This window comes from Cryptomeria japonica, chromosome 9 (assembly GCF_030272615.1).
Source record: "Cryptomeria japonica chromosome 9, Sugi_1.0, whole genome shotgun sequence".
Taxonomy (NCBI): domain Eukaryota; kingdom Viridiplantae; phylum Streptophyta; class Pinopsida; order Cupressales; family Cupressaceae; genus Cryptomeria; species Cryptomeria japonica.
Genome location: NC_081413.1, coordinates 578834774 through 578853332, shown reverse-complemented (window position 1 = coordinate 578853332; position 18559 = coordinate 578834774). Strand labels below are relative to the sequence as shown.

At 31.4% G+C, this 18559-nt stretch overlaps 1 protein-coding gene across 3 annotated transcripts in view; it reads right to left on the bottom strand.

Moving 5' to 3' along the window:
- LOC131062901 (beta-glucosidase 22) overlaps positions 1-16219 on the bottom strand; it is a 73980-nt gene extending 57761 nt beyond the window's left edge. For 2 of the 3 annotated variants that reach the window (XM_057996643.2, XM_057996646.1), the window contains exon 1: positions 16000-16219. In XM_057996643.2, the coding sequence (XP_057852626.1) occupies positions 16000-16158 (159 nt within the window). In that variant the 5' untranslated portion in view covers positions 16159-16219. The remainder of the gene's footprint in view (positions 1-15999) is intronic. The other variant, XM_057996650.2, reaches the window with a different exon arrangement.
- Positions 16220-18559: the final 2340 nt, after the last annotated feature.

Genomic DNA, 18559 nt, shown 5'->3' with positions numbered 1-18559 from the left:
AATAAGCTCATTTAAAACTCAACAAATGATTGAGTAATTGTAATTTAAAAATATTCATTCACATCAATACATTGTTGAGGAAGTCAAGGAAAGACCTAATGGACATTAAGGAGAGGTCCAAATAAATGAGCAAGAGGCCAATGTACTTGAAGAAACTATTCAAACAAATGAGGAGGTTACTTATGAATTTAAGACCAAAAAGCCAACTTGAAAATAGATGAAGACGTTTCTTTAGAAAAGAATACGTTTATTGAAGAACATGAAGATGAAGAAAATGTGTGTATGAGCCAAACATATACAAAATATAAGCTAAAGATCCCAAATTAGTCTAAGTTTTTAGAAAGGATGGAATTTTATCTTTTATAAATAGAGATGCCCCAGGGTCTAGGATAATACAAGTTAAAAAATCTCCATAATTAACTTAGGCTACTCAATCGAAGAGCAAGAAATGTTAGAATTGAGAGCGAATGTGGATGCCATTGTCTCTAAGTTTATCATAGAATTTTTAGCATAACAACTTCTTTCAACTTTAAAATTTTACTCAATTTGCATGTCAAAGGATAAGACTTTGTTTAATTATGTCCATATCTTTCATAAAATAAATCCCTCCTTTAGACTCCAAAACCATAAAGGACCCTTGTAAATAGTATCCACAAAAAAATTGTTAATTATCTTGCACATTAAGACCTAATATCCAAAGCCTTGGGAAAATAATTTCTATTTAAAATGTGATTTTATTTTAAGAGATGTAAAAATTATTGTTAATTTTAGCTAAATTGATTGTGGCTGAAGAAAATCAACAAATTGTATGTTATTAGTTGTGTGATCAATCTTTGAAGGGGTTTTGGATTGACAACCATTATTATTTGCACCTCTATTTTTATGACCCCTAACTATAGTCCACCCTTCATAAAATTTTAAATGGGCTCCCAAAATGAAGGGAGGAGGTGTTGTTATAAGGAATAACAAGAGGATAACACTTGATCTTATTCTATGAATATTGACACTAAAAACCATTTTCTAGTAAATTAAGGTAAAGCACACACTGGGTGCGACATATATGTCTAATCTAGATATCCACAAACTCTTTTAGGTATTTAGAAAGATATATCTTAACATGCCCACATTTTTTAGGTTGATGTTGGTATAAACTATCAAGTTCGATACAAACTTATTTTCATAGAGAAACAATAATAGTAGTTGAAAAGTTCTGACAAGACAAAGGAAATCATAAAAATTCAAGCCACAAAGGCACACAAATAATATTTTTATCCAAAATAATAAAATTATGAATCCAAATTAAAATATTAACATAGACACACAAAACATACTATGAGCCATGATTGAGTATAGCTTCAAGATGACTAGCCTTAATAGAAAAATAGAAAAGAGAAAAGCACTTGGTAAGATTTTGAATAACATCAAGCCTAACCCCATGTGGGGCTTAATGATTTATAACCCATTCATAAAGCATAGTTTTAGGAGGATTTCTCCCAACAAAATATCATATCAAAGAAAAATTCTGTAATCATTTGCATGCATTATTTAATTTAGGGATGGGTAAGACCACATTTGTTGGATAATAAAAAACTTACCTCATGGAATACTTTGGGAACAAATTTTTGGGACGCTTGCTTGGAGGTGCTAAGAGTTGTCAAGCCTTCAACACTAGTAAAATTTATTATGTTGACACAATTAAAGGATTGTGAAAACAATCACAATAAATATGAAAATGTAAAATATTTCTCATGTGAAAGACATAAAGTGACATAAGGCTGGTGATACACTTTAGACAAAACATAAAACGTAGTAAATCTCTCACTTGCTTCGTTTTTAGCTTTCTCTTTTATTTTTTCAATAATTATGCATCAAATTGTAAAAGTTACATTGTTTAAAAGAAGCTAATAATTGTCCAGTGGAATATTGACCACTTTTGCCTTGTGAATGAATTAAACATATTGATGTAATGTAAATGGAATGAATTTGATAGGGGAAGCGTACCAATAGCCATTATAGCCAACTTTGCACACCCACAAATCCTAAATGGTACATCAAATTTCGATGATTTTTTTTGTCGTCTCTATATGAGACTTGACTACTTATAGCTATTGTTCTGGCTTTTAGGTAGTATCAATGCCTGTTGTGGGATTTGTTATACACGCAAGGGTCAAAAAGTACACATTTCAAAGTGTCACTCGATACCTACTTAAAGATGCCCCAACAATCGCGCACTTAAACTTGCCAATACTTATGCACAGATGACCTAGTAGTTGTGCACAAATGCCCTAGTAATCATGCACAAATGGGTCAATTATGGAGAAAAAGATCTAAAAAGTGAGTAGCTATTGGTAGATGTGAAATTTATTAATGGGATTTTGATTATCATTTTTTTGGTTTCTTTATAGTTAATAATTGGGGGTTGGGTGCACAAGGAGTGCACATTTATTGGAACATGAGCAGTAATTGGTGCTCTTCCACTATTGTTCTATAAAAGGGAATATAAGTAACATGCTAGATATATTGAATTTTGGCATAATATGAAAAGCATGGGATTTCCCCACATGATTGTTTTGGCTTTTGGGTAGTTGCAACGCACATTGTGGGATCCGTTATGCACGCAAGGATCAAAAAGTACACATTTGAAATTGTCATTGGATACATACCTAAAGATGACCTAATAATCATGAACTTAAAATTGCTAATATTTATGCACAAATGACCCAGTAGTTCTACACAAATTCCCTAATAGTCGTGCTCAAATGGGCCAATTATATAGAAAAAAAGCTAAAAAGTGAGTAGCTATTGGTAGAAGTGAAATTTATTAATGGGATTTTAGTTATCATTTTTGTGTCATTTTTTTAGTTTCTTTATAGTTAGTAATTGGGCGATTGGGTGCACAAGGAGTGCATAAATTTATTGGAACATAGGTGGTAACTGGTGCTCTTCCCCTATTGTTCTATCAAAGGGAATATAAGTAATATTCTAAATATATTTAATTGTGGTATAATATGAAAACATTAGATCTCCTCATGTGCCAATTTACAAGTTGAAGATAACACATCCCAAGATATCTTATATTTGTACATTAGATCATTGTAGAGCCATTTTTGAATGAGACACGTGTCTTTATGAAGATGAATATTATATAGGAAATCTTTATTATAAATGTTGGGATTATATTTGGGATATACTATTATGCCATTAATATGATTCTACATAATAACATATTTAATATGCAAGGGCCCATGACACCCATTTAATTTTTTTTTTTAATCTTAGGTGAGATTAATGATAGGGAAAGTGCATTAGTTTATCTTTAAAAAATGCCACACAATCCTTGAATAATATAGATACAAATTGAATTGTATCATTATAACTTGGCTATTCTTCCACATCTTTTTTGCAATACTTGCTTGCTAGTGTCAAGAGATGATATAAGTATATTTTACAATATGCAAACTACATGTAGTATTAAGCACTTGGAGCCCCAAGGGTTTTATTTCTGAAGGATGTGGTTCTCCTTGTAAAATAATTTACTTTTATTTAAGATGACTATATCTAGGATTATGGGTGAGCAAAGATAATAGCCCCTTATGGGGCATGAATTCAAGTGTTGATTAAATTATGATTGTTGTAGTCCTAGAGATGAATTATTGGAGTGCTAGAGGAATCATTATAAATGTCAAATAATGATGTATAATGATTAATCATGAAGGTTATATAATATCATCTTATATGCATGGCTACTAGAGGTTGGAGGAATTTGATCATCATGATAATCCATGATAAGGTTAAAAGTAAAGAAATGGATAAATTTAATTGCTAAAAATGACATGAAGTAAAATGGGGATAAGATACATTAAAAATAAAATATAATTATTTTCTATTCAAACCTTTTCTAAATGCACGGATCATACAATTATTACCACATATGTATGTTCATATTGTGTGGATACGAAAGAAATGTATGTAAGTATCTCAATAAACACCAAACATAATGATCTTAGATTCATTAAAGTAAAATACAAATCATGAATTGACCCATCAATAGAAAATGACTCATTAAATAAATTTAAAGAAGTACCAAGTATTGTATGGATAAATCAATCATCATTGCATGGTGTGATGATATCATGGAAGATAAAAGGAAATAAATAATTCACATCAAGAATTATCACTGAGCTCATCACTAGATGTATTATTGTGGAAAGATGATGCAATTAGAGGTAGTTTGATGCAAGAGCATCCCTGGTCTATGAGAAATCTTGCATCAACCAAAAATATTAGTTTAAGTTCTTGTTCAGTTCAGTGTGCAGTTTTATGTGTTCCTGTTAGTAGTTGCAAATCCTATTTTTAGTCTCTAGGCTGGTTCATGTGCTTAATTCCATATTTTTCAGTCCATTTGGATTCTTTTCCGGCTAGTTATCACTCCCGGTTTGACTATTTATGGGTTCCAAGACAGTTCTTGTGCTTATCAATCGTTTTTCCTTCATTTCCAAAGAGGTTTATTGGCATGTGGATCTATTTGGGCTCTTGTTTGATGTTCTTTGGCATGTGGACAACCTTCCTGCTGATCCACACATCTTGGTTGCTATTTTCTGGAGGAATTTCTTTCATTCTTAGGACCGACCTAGTTACATGTTTCATTTTCCTGCATTGGTAAATGTATTTTTTTGTGGCCGACCCGGATATGTTTTGGAGGGTATATATTGGGTATTATGTAAATATTTGTAGGGAGGGGAAGTAGAAATTAGAAGAAATATTTATATTCGTGATTAGTGACTCGACTGACTCTAAGAGTTCCAGATGGATTGTATTTGGCTTGTAGCCTGCATGTAACAGGTTGACTACTAGATGTTCTATAATGGTTGTATGATGTTAACCGATAGGTTGTTGGAGGTTCTAAGATAATAATATGATCTTTTTCTGAAATCTTTCTATGTTTTATTGTTTCTTTGGATGTGTTACTCTTGCTGCATAAGCCAGTCAATTCTCTTTTGAGGGTTTACATTTATGACTGCATCAATTGGTATCAGAAATTTTAGTTCAGTTTGTAACCCTATGACTAAGAACATGAGGGGAGATCAGAAGGAATTCAAGTGGACCACTGGAGCAAACAAAAGTTTTGAACTATTAAAAGAAAAGTGATTGAGCAACTTGTGTTAGCTTTACCAAATTTCAATAAAGTATTTCAAGTGGATTGTGATGCAAGTGGAACAACAATAGGAGAAATCTTGAGTCAGAAAGGGAAAGAAGTAGCTTATTTCAGTGAGAAATTGAATGATGCCCGAAGGAGATATTCAATGTATGATCAAGAGTTTTATGCCATAGTTCAAGCCTTGAAGAAGTGGAGACATTATCTGTTGCCTAAGGAGTTTGTATTGTATATGGATCATCAAGCCTTGCAGTATCTGAACAACCAGAGTAAGTTAAATCAGAGACATATGAGATGGGTAGAATTTTTGTAGAGTTACAACTTTGTGTTGAAGCATAGAAGTCCAGGAAATCTAACGAAGTTGCTGATGCATTGAGTAGGAGATAAAATTTACTGACAAAGATGAGAGTGACATTATTAGGATTTGAGGAATTGAAGACCTTGTATGATGATGACCTGAATTTTGCAGAACCTTGGAGAACATGTAGAGAGCTAATTACGGTAGCTAGAAGCAAGTGGTTGGATTAATTCATTTAGGATGAGATGTTATTCAGAGGAATACCATTGTGCATACCTAAGAGTTCTATGAGGGAGAATATGATAAAGGAGAAACATAGTGGAGGATTAGCTAGACATTTTGGTATTGACAAAACAATAGCATTGGTGAGTGAGCATTAATTTTGGCCCTAGATTCATAAGGATGCTAGGAAATATGTGCAAAGTTGTAGAGTTTTTCAAGTTGCAAAGGGTAGTAGTCAGAATGTGGGATTGTATAAACCTTTGACAGTACTAGTAAGACCTTGGGAGGATATAAGCATGGATTTTATACTTGGATTTCCTAAAACGTAGAGAGGGAATGATTCTATATTTGTGGTAGTGGATAGATTCTCAAAGATGACTCATTTCATACCTTGTAATAAGACATCAGATGCATTACATGTAGCAGACTTATTTTCCAAGGAAGTAGTGAGATTGCATGGATTACCTAAGAGCATAGTTTTTGATAGAGACACTAAGTTTGTTGGCTATTTTTGGAGAAGAATTTGGAGGAAGATGAAGACAGATTTGAAGTCTAGTTCTACTTTTCACCCACAGACTGATGGATAGACATAAGTAGTTAACAGGAGCTTGGGAAATTTGTTGAGATGTTTAGTTGGAAATAAAACTGGAAGTTGGAATTTGATTCTTGCACAAGAAGAGTTTGCCTACAATAATTCAATAAACAAGAGTACCAAAAGAACACCTTTTGAGATTGTTACCGGAGCACACCCTAGAGGTATATCAAAATTAAGAGATATTAGCAGTGAAGACCAGAAGCAGAAGAATTTGCAGATCACATGTAGGACTTACATATTCAAGTTAAGAAACATTTGGAGGACATGAATAGAAAGTATAAAGAGAAAGCAGATGAGAAGAGGAGAGATAAGGAATTTGAAGTTGGCGATGAAGTGATGGTGTATATGAGAAAAGAAGGATTCTCGGTTGGAACTTATAACAAGTTGCAGATGAGAAAGTTTGGACCTTGCAGGATTTTGAGAAAGTTCAGTTCTGGGAATGCATATGAAGTGGAGTTACCAGATAGTCTGAGTATTTCACCTATGTTTAACATTGTAGATCTTCATCAGTATCATGAAGCAAAATTCATTGAGGACAATATTGCAGACTTGGATATATAGTTTCCCTAGAAGGAACTAGATCAGATTGAAGATAATTTAGACAATAGGATTGGGAATAGTATCCAGAGCAGTCAGTATAAGGAGTAGTACCCAGAGCAGTCAGTATAAAGAGTAGTACCCAGAGCAGTTAGTATAAGGAGTATCTTTTGAAGTGGAAGGACAGCCAGTTGAAGATTCATCTTGGATTTCTGAGGTAAAGGTAGACCGCCTTGTTTTTCCTCTGACAACAACAAAGTGAGAGACTTACTTTTTCAGCAACCCCAGATGTCTGATGCAGGAGCAACCAACCAAAAATATTTCCTTTCTGTTTCTAGTTTCAAAATTTCTTTATGTGTGTCCTGGATTTGGCTCACCGAAACCTGTGGAGTTGGATTTTTCTTGAAGACCCGATCATCTTCCTTATTTCCAAATCCTGGAGCATTTGGATCATTTTCCAGCAATTTATCGTTACCGATTTCTGTGGAAGTTTTCTGATACCGGTTGCTTGGACCTATTTGCATTGGTGATCTACCAGATTCCCTTATGTAGGTTGTGAAGCCTTGAGCATTGATTTCGATATTCCTTAGCGTGTCGTTGACCTTTTCTCGTGATCTACACTTCATCCTTTAGATTTTCCAAAGGAATTTCTTTGGTGGAGGCCAACCTTGTTGGTTTTGCACGTTAGGTCATGGAAGATAAAAGGAAATAAATAATTATCACATCAAGAATTATCACCGAGCTCATCACTAGATGTATTATTATGGAAAGATGATGCACTTAGAGGTAGTTCAATGCCATATATACCACAGAGAAAAAGGTGTCATCCACATGAATCATATGTAAATATATAATGAGTTCATCTAGGATGAAAGATAAAGTAATGAAAATCTCCATTATAGACTAAAATTAAGACACTAATCTAAAGCCTAGGGGTCTAACTAGATGGATAATTATTTAAATAAAAATGTAGTTAAGTTATGGTGCATGAAGAAACTTATTAATAGAAATGAATATAGAGGCAAAAAAATATAGAGATAAATAGAGAATATTTTTTTATTCTACTATCTATTTTGTTCATGGAATTCCCTTGAGAAAGGCATGTATGGTTATTTAAAATCTTATCTCCTATTTTTTTGTGCATTTGTTAAATTATAGATGTTTATATAAATTACATGAGTTCATGCCATGGAGGTCAATAGTTCATAGGGATTTAAATCATCTTCACAAAAAATGGAACCATCTCCCATGTTAGAGTCCATTCTCTTTATGGTTGTGTATCTTAACTAATTGCTGACATGTCATTAATGAGATAGCATACCACAATCTTTGAGGGCGTTAACTTGGTTTCTGCATTGACCATACTATATTAAGTTTAGAGAATGAAGTTCAAATTAATGTAGTGAAAATGGTTATAATTAAATATTTTAATTTTTCTAAAAGGTATACATGACCTTTTTGGAGCTATATAGTACTCACATGAAGATTTTTTAGGCATATTTTTTAATAGAAAATTTTCTTTTTTCAAAGGGTGTTGTAATACTTTTGAAGCATTTGTGACATATCCTGGAGAGTAGATATAGGTATTTGTGTTCTTAAGACCACCCGAGAGTACAAGTTAGTATATTAAAGACCTACGAAGTATCCCCACAAATATTATAATCCATGAGTATGATATTAGTTTTGTTATGGGACCTATTATTGGTGAATCATCTTAGACTAGTCAACCACCTTTGTGAAGGAATAGTCCTAATTACATTATATATTGGAAGTAGGTGCAAATCCTTGACTTCTAGTTATTTTTAGTAAACCACTTAGGTCAGTATGGAGTTAACCCTTTTTTGAAAAATATATGTACAAGCATCGAGTAGTTCTATGTGTACATGGTTTCGACATTTTTGTTTGTCTTTAATACAATAGGTCACTTTATACTTAGAGGTGAGGTGTGAAATCATAATTATGTAGAGCTATGAGAAACATTCTTCTTGGAGCTGGTATATCAAGTGTTGAGATTGAATTCACTTCAATTATTTGGCATTTCTTGTTTCCACGATCATAACTACATTGCAAGGATTGAAATTGTACACACACTCAAGATTATTCATTATGGATGTGCACAAAAAGTGCTTCACAGACCTTCATTTGTTCTATATGATAAATTATCTCTTATTGAAAATGATAAACAACACAAGAGAAATGACATTGGATGGTAACTTTCATACCTTAGGTATTGTATGGATTATTCTATCCTCTTTTGTATGGTTGTAGATCTGAGATATGGTTAGCCAATTAAATCTATAAATAATTTTTAAATAGAGTATTTTCTTCATATTTATGCCATTGACCATTATTTTTTTGTGGCTACGCTTTCACCCACATCTATGATCAAAATAACTAATGCACTATTCTTTATATTTTTTTAATAAGAGGGTTGTTTCTTATGTTGTATTGGTTAGGATATCAAGGTCTATGAAAGTGGTTCTATCTAAGGGATTGACATAAACCTAAGTTACTTTTTCTAATTATGAATAGATTCTCTAAGCATGAAACTCAATATTGGAAATGACTACAACTCTTTTTCTTATTGCATTATTTACCCATCTTGGATAATTTGATTTTGTCTAAAGGTGGTATCTGAACTTTGATGCATTGGTTTATTGCCACTAACTCTTTATTTTAACTCATATTGAATGGTTGTTGCATAGAGATAAGCCTCTCTCATGGTTTTGATCTTTATTAGTAACCCCTTGCACTATATAGTTGGTTGTAAGTTGTTATAGTGTATATTGTTGAACATATCACAATAATAAGAGTGGGGAGGAGGTGAATCCGTCTTTTCCAAGTTATTAAACTTCCTTAATCACAAGTACTTATCAATTTTCATTAACCAACTAAACATCAATTCTAGATGAAATACCAAACACCAAACACCAAACACCAAACACCAAACACCAAACACCAAACACATGAACACCTAAAATTTATATGGAAAACTCAATGTGGGAAAGACCATGATGAGAACTATCTTACTATATGAAAAAAATAAAGTCTTAGGTTCTACGCCAACGAAGTTCACTACTTTGAATCTGGACTTCCAGGCCAAGGCAAACAACCTTAGGGCAAGATACAAAGGACTTGCAGGCTAAATATCACTTCTATAGGGAAAGATACAAAAGACTTGCAATATTGAGATGCATGATCTCAGGGAAAGATACAGACCTAGACAAGCTTCCAAAATTAATCTCTATCTTTTGATAGGCATAGAAAAAAGATGAATCGAATTGATTAGGATTTCCTAATCATAAACACATCACAAAATAATATTTGCACTTCTAATTCTAGACGTACACTTCTACATCATCCTCAATCAATCCACACCATAATTCACACATCCACACATTAGTTTATATCAAAATTTTCATCAAAACACTCAATTAGGACAACCACAAACAAAATAAGCATAAATTACACAAAGTCGGCCACTATGATTAGCTACAGTAATGCGGTCCACTCTAGGAGATAAAGAGGACTCAAATATATCACAAAATGTCTACCTAAGTTGATTACAATGAACTGCACATACCAACACATCCTCCAAAGTTGACATCTAATGTAACATATAGATAAACAATAAAGCACATTAACTAGTCGACCCAAAAACATTATCCAATGCAAATAACTCAATGTGGATCTTCATACACCATGGTAAAACATAAAAAATACTTTAACTCAACCTCCAATGCATATACAAACCATAATAAACCAACTAAGCCAGCCAAAGACTAACATAACAAACACCGTCGAACAATAGATCAACATAACTTCACTTGTAGAGCAAACCAACACTTGAATTCTGACTTGGAACATTGCATAAGCAATATGAACATGTCCTCCAAGTCACAACACTAGAAATAATATGAACATGTCCTCCAAGTTGCAACACTTTAACTAACACCGTGGACCAATGTGAATCATTCTCCAAATCAGTCATGACATACAACCTCATTGTTAGCATATTGCAACAACAAATTTCAACATTTGAACAACTAAGGATTTGAAAGCACAATAGTGCAACTTCCACATATCATAGACATTGAGACTAGAACCACAAGAAAGCAGCTACAAATGTAGAGGAGTGGAGAGAATTCTCCCATAAGGACTTTAAATACTTTTTCTTGCATATTTCAACTTCCATTGCTGTCATCTTCTAGAAAGACCACATATTCACTTAGTATCATCATCATACATCATAACAACATCTGAACTCTTATTTTTGGATCATATATACCAAAAAATAATTAGATTGACAACAACAACCACAACTATACTGAAAGAACAATTGAACAACTTCAACTTCCTCTTCACCTTTGTCATCAATTGTGACATTAATGACAACATTATGCAAACTATCAACACTCTCCCATGACAACAAGTTTGGCATCAATGGAAACAAAACTCATGTTTCCAATACATATATGGTCCCAAATTAATATCTATCTTAATCACCCTTAAAAATTAGAGTAGGTAAGCATTGGAATAAAATCATGATAAATATATAAGTACTCAGCAAAACATTCCAAGATGACTAAGGTTATGCAAGAGGGGATATAAACCTTGATCAAAAGTGAGATCAAGAAAGCACTAATATATTAATGAAAATTATTATTCAACAAATTTTTAGAGTTCCTTGAGTGGATGAATCCATTGGTCCCATCATCTATTAGAAAATTTGGATGTTGAGTCCTCTAGGTTTCAATCAAACTTGGTTGTTCTAATGTTCAAGGGAAGTGATTCAAATTATATATATACAATTGGGTAGATTATCTTGATTCTTACTTTCCCATGAATGATTTTGATGATTATAAAATTTAAGATCACCCTTCTCAAAGTATCCTCACTTATAAAAAATGGCGATAATCCCATTCCATTTGGGAGAAATACCAAAGTGGAGAAAGGTCTAAACCAACATAGTATTTATTCTTGTAAGCCTTAAAAAATTAATTTTATCTTGAAGATTTTTATAAATATGTAATAGACATAGTATATCGAGGTAATACCACTTGTATGGGAAAGTAGTTGCAACTATAGTAGTTTGGTTGCATTTGGATATGAGCCTTGTACCAAAATAAACAACATTGGTTAACATGGTAAACTCTATATGAGTAAAGTTTTATTCTTGTATGCATGGAACTTGTTTCACTTATTGTACAATATAAAAATTTAAGAGAACTAATATGGGTTATCTAGGGAAAGTAAAAGCATAGGGATACCCACAAGGAGCATAGAGATTTTCTTATCATAATATTTTGCAAAATTTTTTGGTAAAATTGTATAGGATGTTCATAGTTATAGGATGAGGAACCACTTTTAAAATCAATTCCAAACTTTGTAATGATGTATGAACTTAATTTTATAATGATGTAGCATGAATTATAACTATTGATAGTAAGTTAAATAAAAAATTAGAATATATTTCATGGAATTATATAATGAAGTTCATTAGAATATCCAGGTTACAATATCAAGTGGAATGATTCACATGGTTGCATGGTTATACAATATATCATGAATCTAGACCAATGTTGTCACTCGGTTTAGAGTTCGAAAAAAATATTATAGCATGTTATATTCATCACAAGTGTTGAAGAGTCTATAGAACCACAAGTTTTATAAAATTAGTGGCCAATGTAGAGTCAAGATCATGGGAAGGACACAAAGACATCGATTTTTTTATACATATCCATGCTTGAGGTATGAGGATAAATGTTTTACCTTCCACCTCATAACACAAAATGATGTTGAGAAATAGTTTGAGTATGTAAAGGTTTTTGGCTCCAAACAAACATATGAAACTTACACCCATAAAGAATGACTACCTTCTATCTCTAGGAATTTGAGTGCACACCATCACCTTATAGTTTAATATGAGGATGTGAGGGATGTATTGGTTGACTTATTGGACACAAAAAAATTAGAGATTGATAGGCCACTTATTCATATTTTGAAGTACTATTATTTAAAAATCTATCTAAGAAGGAAGATGTGATCTCTATGAGATATAGAAATAAAATCATTAACAAAATAAGTCACTTCAATAGGTTCTAGGAACTAGAATCACCCCAAAAATTAGTAGTATGAATTCATGGGTTTTGATCAAATGATTATTTCAAAACCATTGAGATAAAATACAAGGTAGTTTTATAGCCAACATAACAAAAAAGAAACTCTCAAATGTAAAAAATGAGAGGTTTCATTTTAATGAAATAAAAATAAATGTGAATTCTTTTAGTTTACCCAATCTCTTTGAAGTACATGCCATTGAAGGGCTATATGATGTATTTTGAAATATCCTTGCACACTATAAGAATCTATAAATATAGCCCAAGATAGAGGGGGCATAGTTATAGTTTTTGAAGTAAAAAGAAAGTGGAGAACAAGTTTAAAGTGGAGGAATAGATTTGGCATAACTAATATTCATATTATTTTAAGAAATACACTCCAATGGAAGATAAATTTTCCCTACCATATATATTTTTCCTCTTTTTGGGGTTTCTTGGGATATAAATATTATGTTGTGTTGCATGTTTTCTTCATTACAATCCTTCACTCTAGTTTACAACATTAATTTAATTCCTTTAGTCACACTACCATTGCGTAATGCCAAGCAACACATTACAATATTATTTGTTTGACTTGTGATTTCTTATTTAAATTAAAGGAAATTATAGCTATTGATTTTGGCTTAATAGATGGTTGACAAATTAGTTTTTTATCAAGAATGTTGCAACAAAATATCATAATATATAATGGGAATACATATTAGTATTCAAGGGCATGCGACACTAAATTATGGGATAGGTCATATTTTATAGATTAGTCGAAGTGGCTTGGTCTAATCCTTTGTTGATTCATTAGTCATTAGTATACCCACCATTGTATTTCAAACATTTTTAAATTTGGCTATGGTTAGAAGTAGAATAGGGCATGCTTTAAGATGTAGGCAAGGTCCTTGACTTGTCTTAATACTAACTTCAAGACCCTAGAAGATAATAAGTTCCTAAAAACATGATACACACAATTGTGAATACAATGTCTTATGTATCGGTGTAATGATGATCTTATTCTAATGCATTTATATTTAGTTTTGAAGTACCTAAATTGAATGTGACAGTTGTGTGATTTGATGGTTGGTATTTTCTGTATCATATTTTAATGAACTAGGGTGTTCTTAGATCTATATATTCATAGTTGTACAAATAATTTTTTTTTGGTGTGTGGATGATATGACCAAAATTTTCTAAAAGGTTTTCTTATAGGCAAGAAATGTGAAATTTGAATATAGTGGTCTAATCCACATTGTGTGCCCTAGTCTAGAGTGATAAATGACCTTAAATTGTTGATAGGTTAGAGAGGTGTGAATAAATGACATTTTCTAGGTAATTTAACACAATTATATATCTAGGATGTATGCAAAATGACATTAAATAAAGGTGTAAAATTTACTCATAGAAAGCACACATAAGTGAACTATCTATTCACAAGATATGACTTAAGTTTTTTTAAAAATATTTTATTATGTGTAATTGAACCTTAAATTCAAGAGAGATGATTAAAGAGAGTATGATGAATATGTGCTAATGAGTCATATATTCATGAGAGATGGCTAAGGAAGGTATACAAAGAATAATAAATATTAAATACGAGTCAATATTTAACGAGTGTCACATAATGACTAGTACTTGTCTTTTAAAGTTTTTAAATAATTGTAATTGTAATGTTAAATCGAAATATAATTTTAATTTCTAATAAATTTATTATATATTATTAAATATATAATTAATTATTAAATTATACAATTTTATTTTTATTTAGTTTTTATTATTGTAATTGTAAAAATAAATGTAACTTAAACTTTATTTTTAATTATAATTATTTTTAATTCTAATTTATTTGATGTTGACTGAGATTATTTAGTAAAAAAATATTCTCTAATTGATAGATAAGTTGATATGACATGGTTATTATTGTAATTTAGACTTAATTTTTAATTATAATTTTAAAAAAAATTATGAATAAATTATAGTCAATTTTAATCTTAACCTTAATATTAATTTGAATCAATTTTTATTTAAATGAAATTATTTTTTGGTAAAAAAATCATTGTCTAGGATTTCATAGATGAGCTGGCATGACATACTTATTTAAAAGTATATGTGAATAATACTTTGAGAGTAATATAGTAATATAATCAAAATCAGTTTAATATTACACAGTTATTCATTTTTTTTTGGTCCTATTCAACAAGTATCAATATGTTTTAGGTATTAAGGAATTTTATAACCATTTATTTTACTTTGGTGGATTTTGGTCTGACCAATTTTTCAAGCCATTTCAAAATAACCCCAATCAATAATATACATTAACATTTAAGTGATATTTTATTTTTTCACCTTTATAATAGATAATAATAATAATTTTTTTTCTAATTTTTATATGAACACTTTTAAACAATCATTAATAAAGAAAAAAAAAATAGAATTCACAAATTTTAACTTTTTATCTTCTAACCTCTTTTCCAAATAATATAACCTTTAAAATGTATAAGTCTAAATTACCACTACCATTAATTTTAAGTTGTACTTGAGTTAAAAATTACCCTTACCATTAGTTACAATACTAGGATGATTTATAGTAAATTCAATGTTATAAAAAATTTAAACAATGTGGAAAAAAGTTAAGATGATAAAATACTGGATAAAAAGCTCATTTCTCTCATATCTAGCTCCCTTACCTTACGATGATAATGACAGGTTTAGAGATTATCTCGTCACTGAAATAATTCTGTAATTTTTTTTAAAGAAACGATTGACATGCATGTGAGCCTCAAGCTTCACCAGTTCAAAGTTGAAGTAAAAGAAAGAAAAATTGGATTGTAATATGAACAAATATAATGTTCGAGCTGAGGATTGTTTGGTCAAATGAGCTTTTGATCAAGGTTGGAATATTGTAGATAGACAGAATTTGTCTATGATTTTTTCTCACATATTAGAACATTTAATTATGAAAGATAGAAATATGTAATTCTGTGTTTTTGCTAGACTGTCTATCTGCCTTCATAATATTCTATCTTTAACCAAATTCTACTCATTTTAAGCAGATACTAGAAATGAAGATAGTTGATGGATTACATACCTGATAAGCAGAGGTGCCTGCACCAAATATAAAGTCTGCAGGAAAATCGTGTCTACTTATTCTGTTCTTCTCACCATCCAGCTTGCAATCCAGAGTGCCAAGAGTGCCAAGCAGTCCTATGAGTGACCACAACAAAATTACTGCTTTCTTCCCAATCATAATGAAATCCCTTTGATTCCCAAAACATAAATTCTATTTTCACAATATTGGTGTATAGATGTCTGAGCAACTTTGTCTATTGCAGTGGAGAAAACATGATCAGAATGGTGCAGTAAGTAGTAGCCACATGTTTCAATCCTTTTGTTTTCAGCCACACAAAACCATTTAAAAGTAACTTTTCTTTTGTTGCCTTCTGTCAAGCAACCATGTTGTTATTATCGCATATGGGGATTGTGAGACCTCATAAGTGCTTTCCAATCAACCAAAACTTTTTGGAAGAATTCTCTGATCTGATGAGAAAAAGTGATATTGTCTGGCCTGCCTTTATCGAAATTAGTATTGTAATGGAAGAAATTTGCATACCCTCCAAATTTAATCTTTTGTTTTAGGGGAATTTTGATTGGGTTGTAGTCGTTAGTATTGGCAATGGTTATTTTCCATACAAAAGGATCTAATCAGTAGAAATCCCATAAAAGTCTGTTGTGATTTGCAGATTTTGTGTTTTTGATCAGGTGCTGTTTTGTATGGAGAATAGACGGCTCCATTAGTATGAAAATGATATATTTTAGAAAAAATTGACAAATAATTCAAGTTTTATATGATTTAGTTGTTACATATTTTAGGGATTGCTTAGTTAGTAAATGATTCAATTTTTTTTTGTTTAATTGTTATATATTTTTAAGAATTGGTTTTAATTTTTAGTTCATTAATTCATTTTGAATGTGAAGGTGATCTAATTTAATTTTACAAGTGTAAAAATGAATCTATGACTTTCTAAATTAAAAAGTATAATTGATCACTTGATATACATAAATCCTCCATATATCGTTTCATATACAATTGAAGATATTCCATTTTTTCCACATATACTATTGCATCTTTAGTTGAGGATATCCCGTCTCCTCCACATACCATTACATCTATAGTTGAGGACATTCCTACAAGTTTTTTTTTTTTTTTGACAGATTTTAATGTTCCAATGTAATAGTTTATTCATTGTCTTATAGATATAGTTCATTAGAGCACATTTCTACGAAACATTGCATCCTTGTTTGTAGAGACCCACATTGCAGACTTGGAGGAAACCATTGATGAGATTCATATCCTTTTTCATGATAGCTTCTATGGAGTTGGTACTTATTCTTAAAATGATTCAAGGGAATATTACCATCTCAAACCATTGATGAGATTCATATCCTTTTTCATGATAGCTTCTATGGAGTTGGTACTTATTCTTAAAATGATTCAAGGGAATATTACCATCTCATTATTGAAGTTGACATCTTTTGCAAAATTTTTAGGTTCTTATTGGTCCAGTTGTCTCTTTGATGGAAAGCACCTTGCATTCATTGTTAATGTAGCCAAATCTTCTATGGTACTTGATTCATCGTATCTATATTTATCACATTTTGGCATTTGCTTAGAGATCCTTGAACCACATTTGCAGTAGACACATTCAAAGGAGGCACCATACATCTTGAGTTTTCTTTCCTGGTATTTCTTTTAGGATTGGAAATACAACTTATATACTTTTATTCTTTTATTTCTTCCTAATGGGAGGAATGCTGTTCACCGGGCTTCAAGGATCATATTTAATGTTCACTATCAATAATATGCCACCACTGTACAAAATATTCTACATTGAGGAGGATTTTTTCTCTCATATGGGATTCTATACTTCTCATACATTAGAGTGTATATTTTACTTTCATTTAGGGGAATTTTTTTCCCAGAAGGTTTTCTTCTCTTCTTTATGAGTGAATTATACTTGAGTAATTTATTAGGCTTTGAGGTTAGGACTCACTCTTCTTGCTCACCTAAGCTATGCTTAAGGGGGATGTTGGTGTATTGATCATACTTATTTTTCGTATAACTTTATTTCTTTGGTCATTTCTATTTTTGCCTTATTTTTTTTGGCAAATTATACAATAACTGTGCTATTTTATTGATATATGAGACTGTGAGCATTAGAATGTGTCATAGTCTATTTGATGACACTCCACCTCTCTATCTCTCACAAGTACAACTCTTGGGTGGCCTTCTTGTGGAGCCTCTAGTTTGTTTTATTCCAAATGGCTTTGAAAATCTCTCCAATTAGTGATGAAAAAATATTAAGTTGATGAGGGTTGGAACCCTCTAGTGGACACTCCGAACCTCACTGATGTATGGGATACATTGAATGACCAATACCTTTCTCCTCTTCCCTCTACTATTACTATTACCACTTAGCGCTAGATTTTTTATATGTTTTTATGATCTAGGTGTTAGCATTTTTTGGACTTTATGAGTGCCATTTCTTATCCACCCATCTTAATTTGTGAATATGATAATACTATTTAAAAAAAAATGATGAATCAGATGTTTATTTATCAAAAAATAGAAAACTATACAATACCTATTA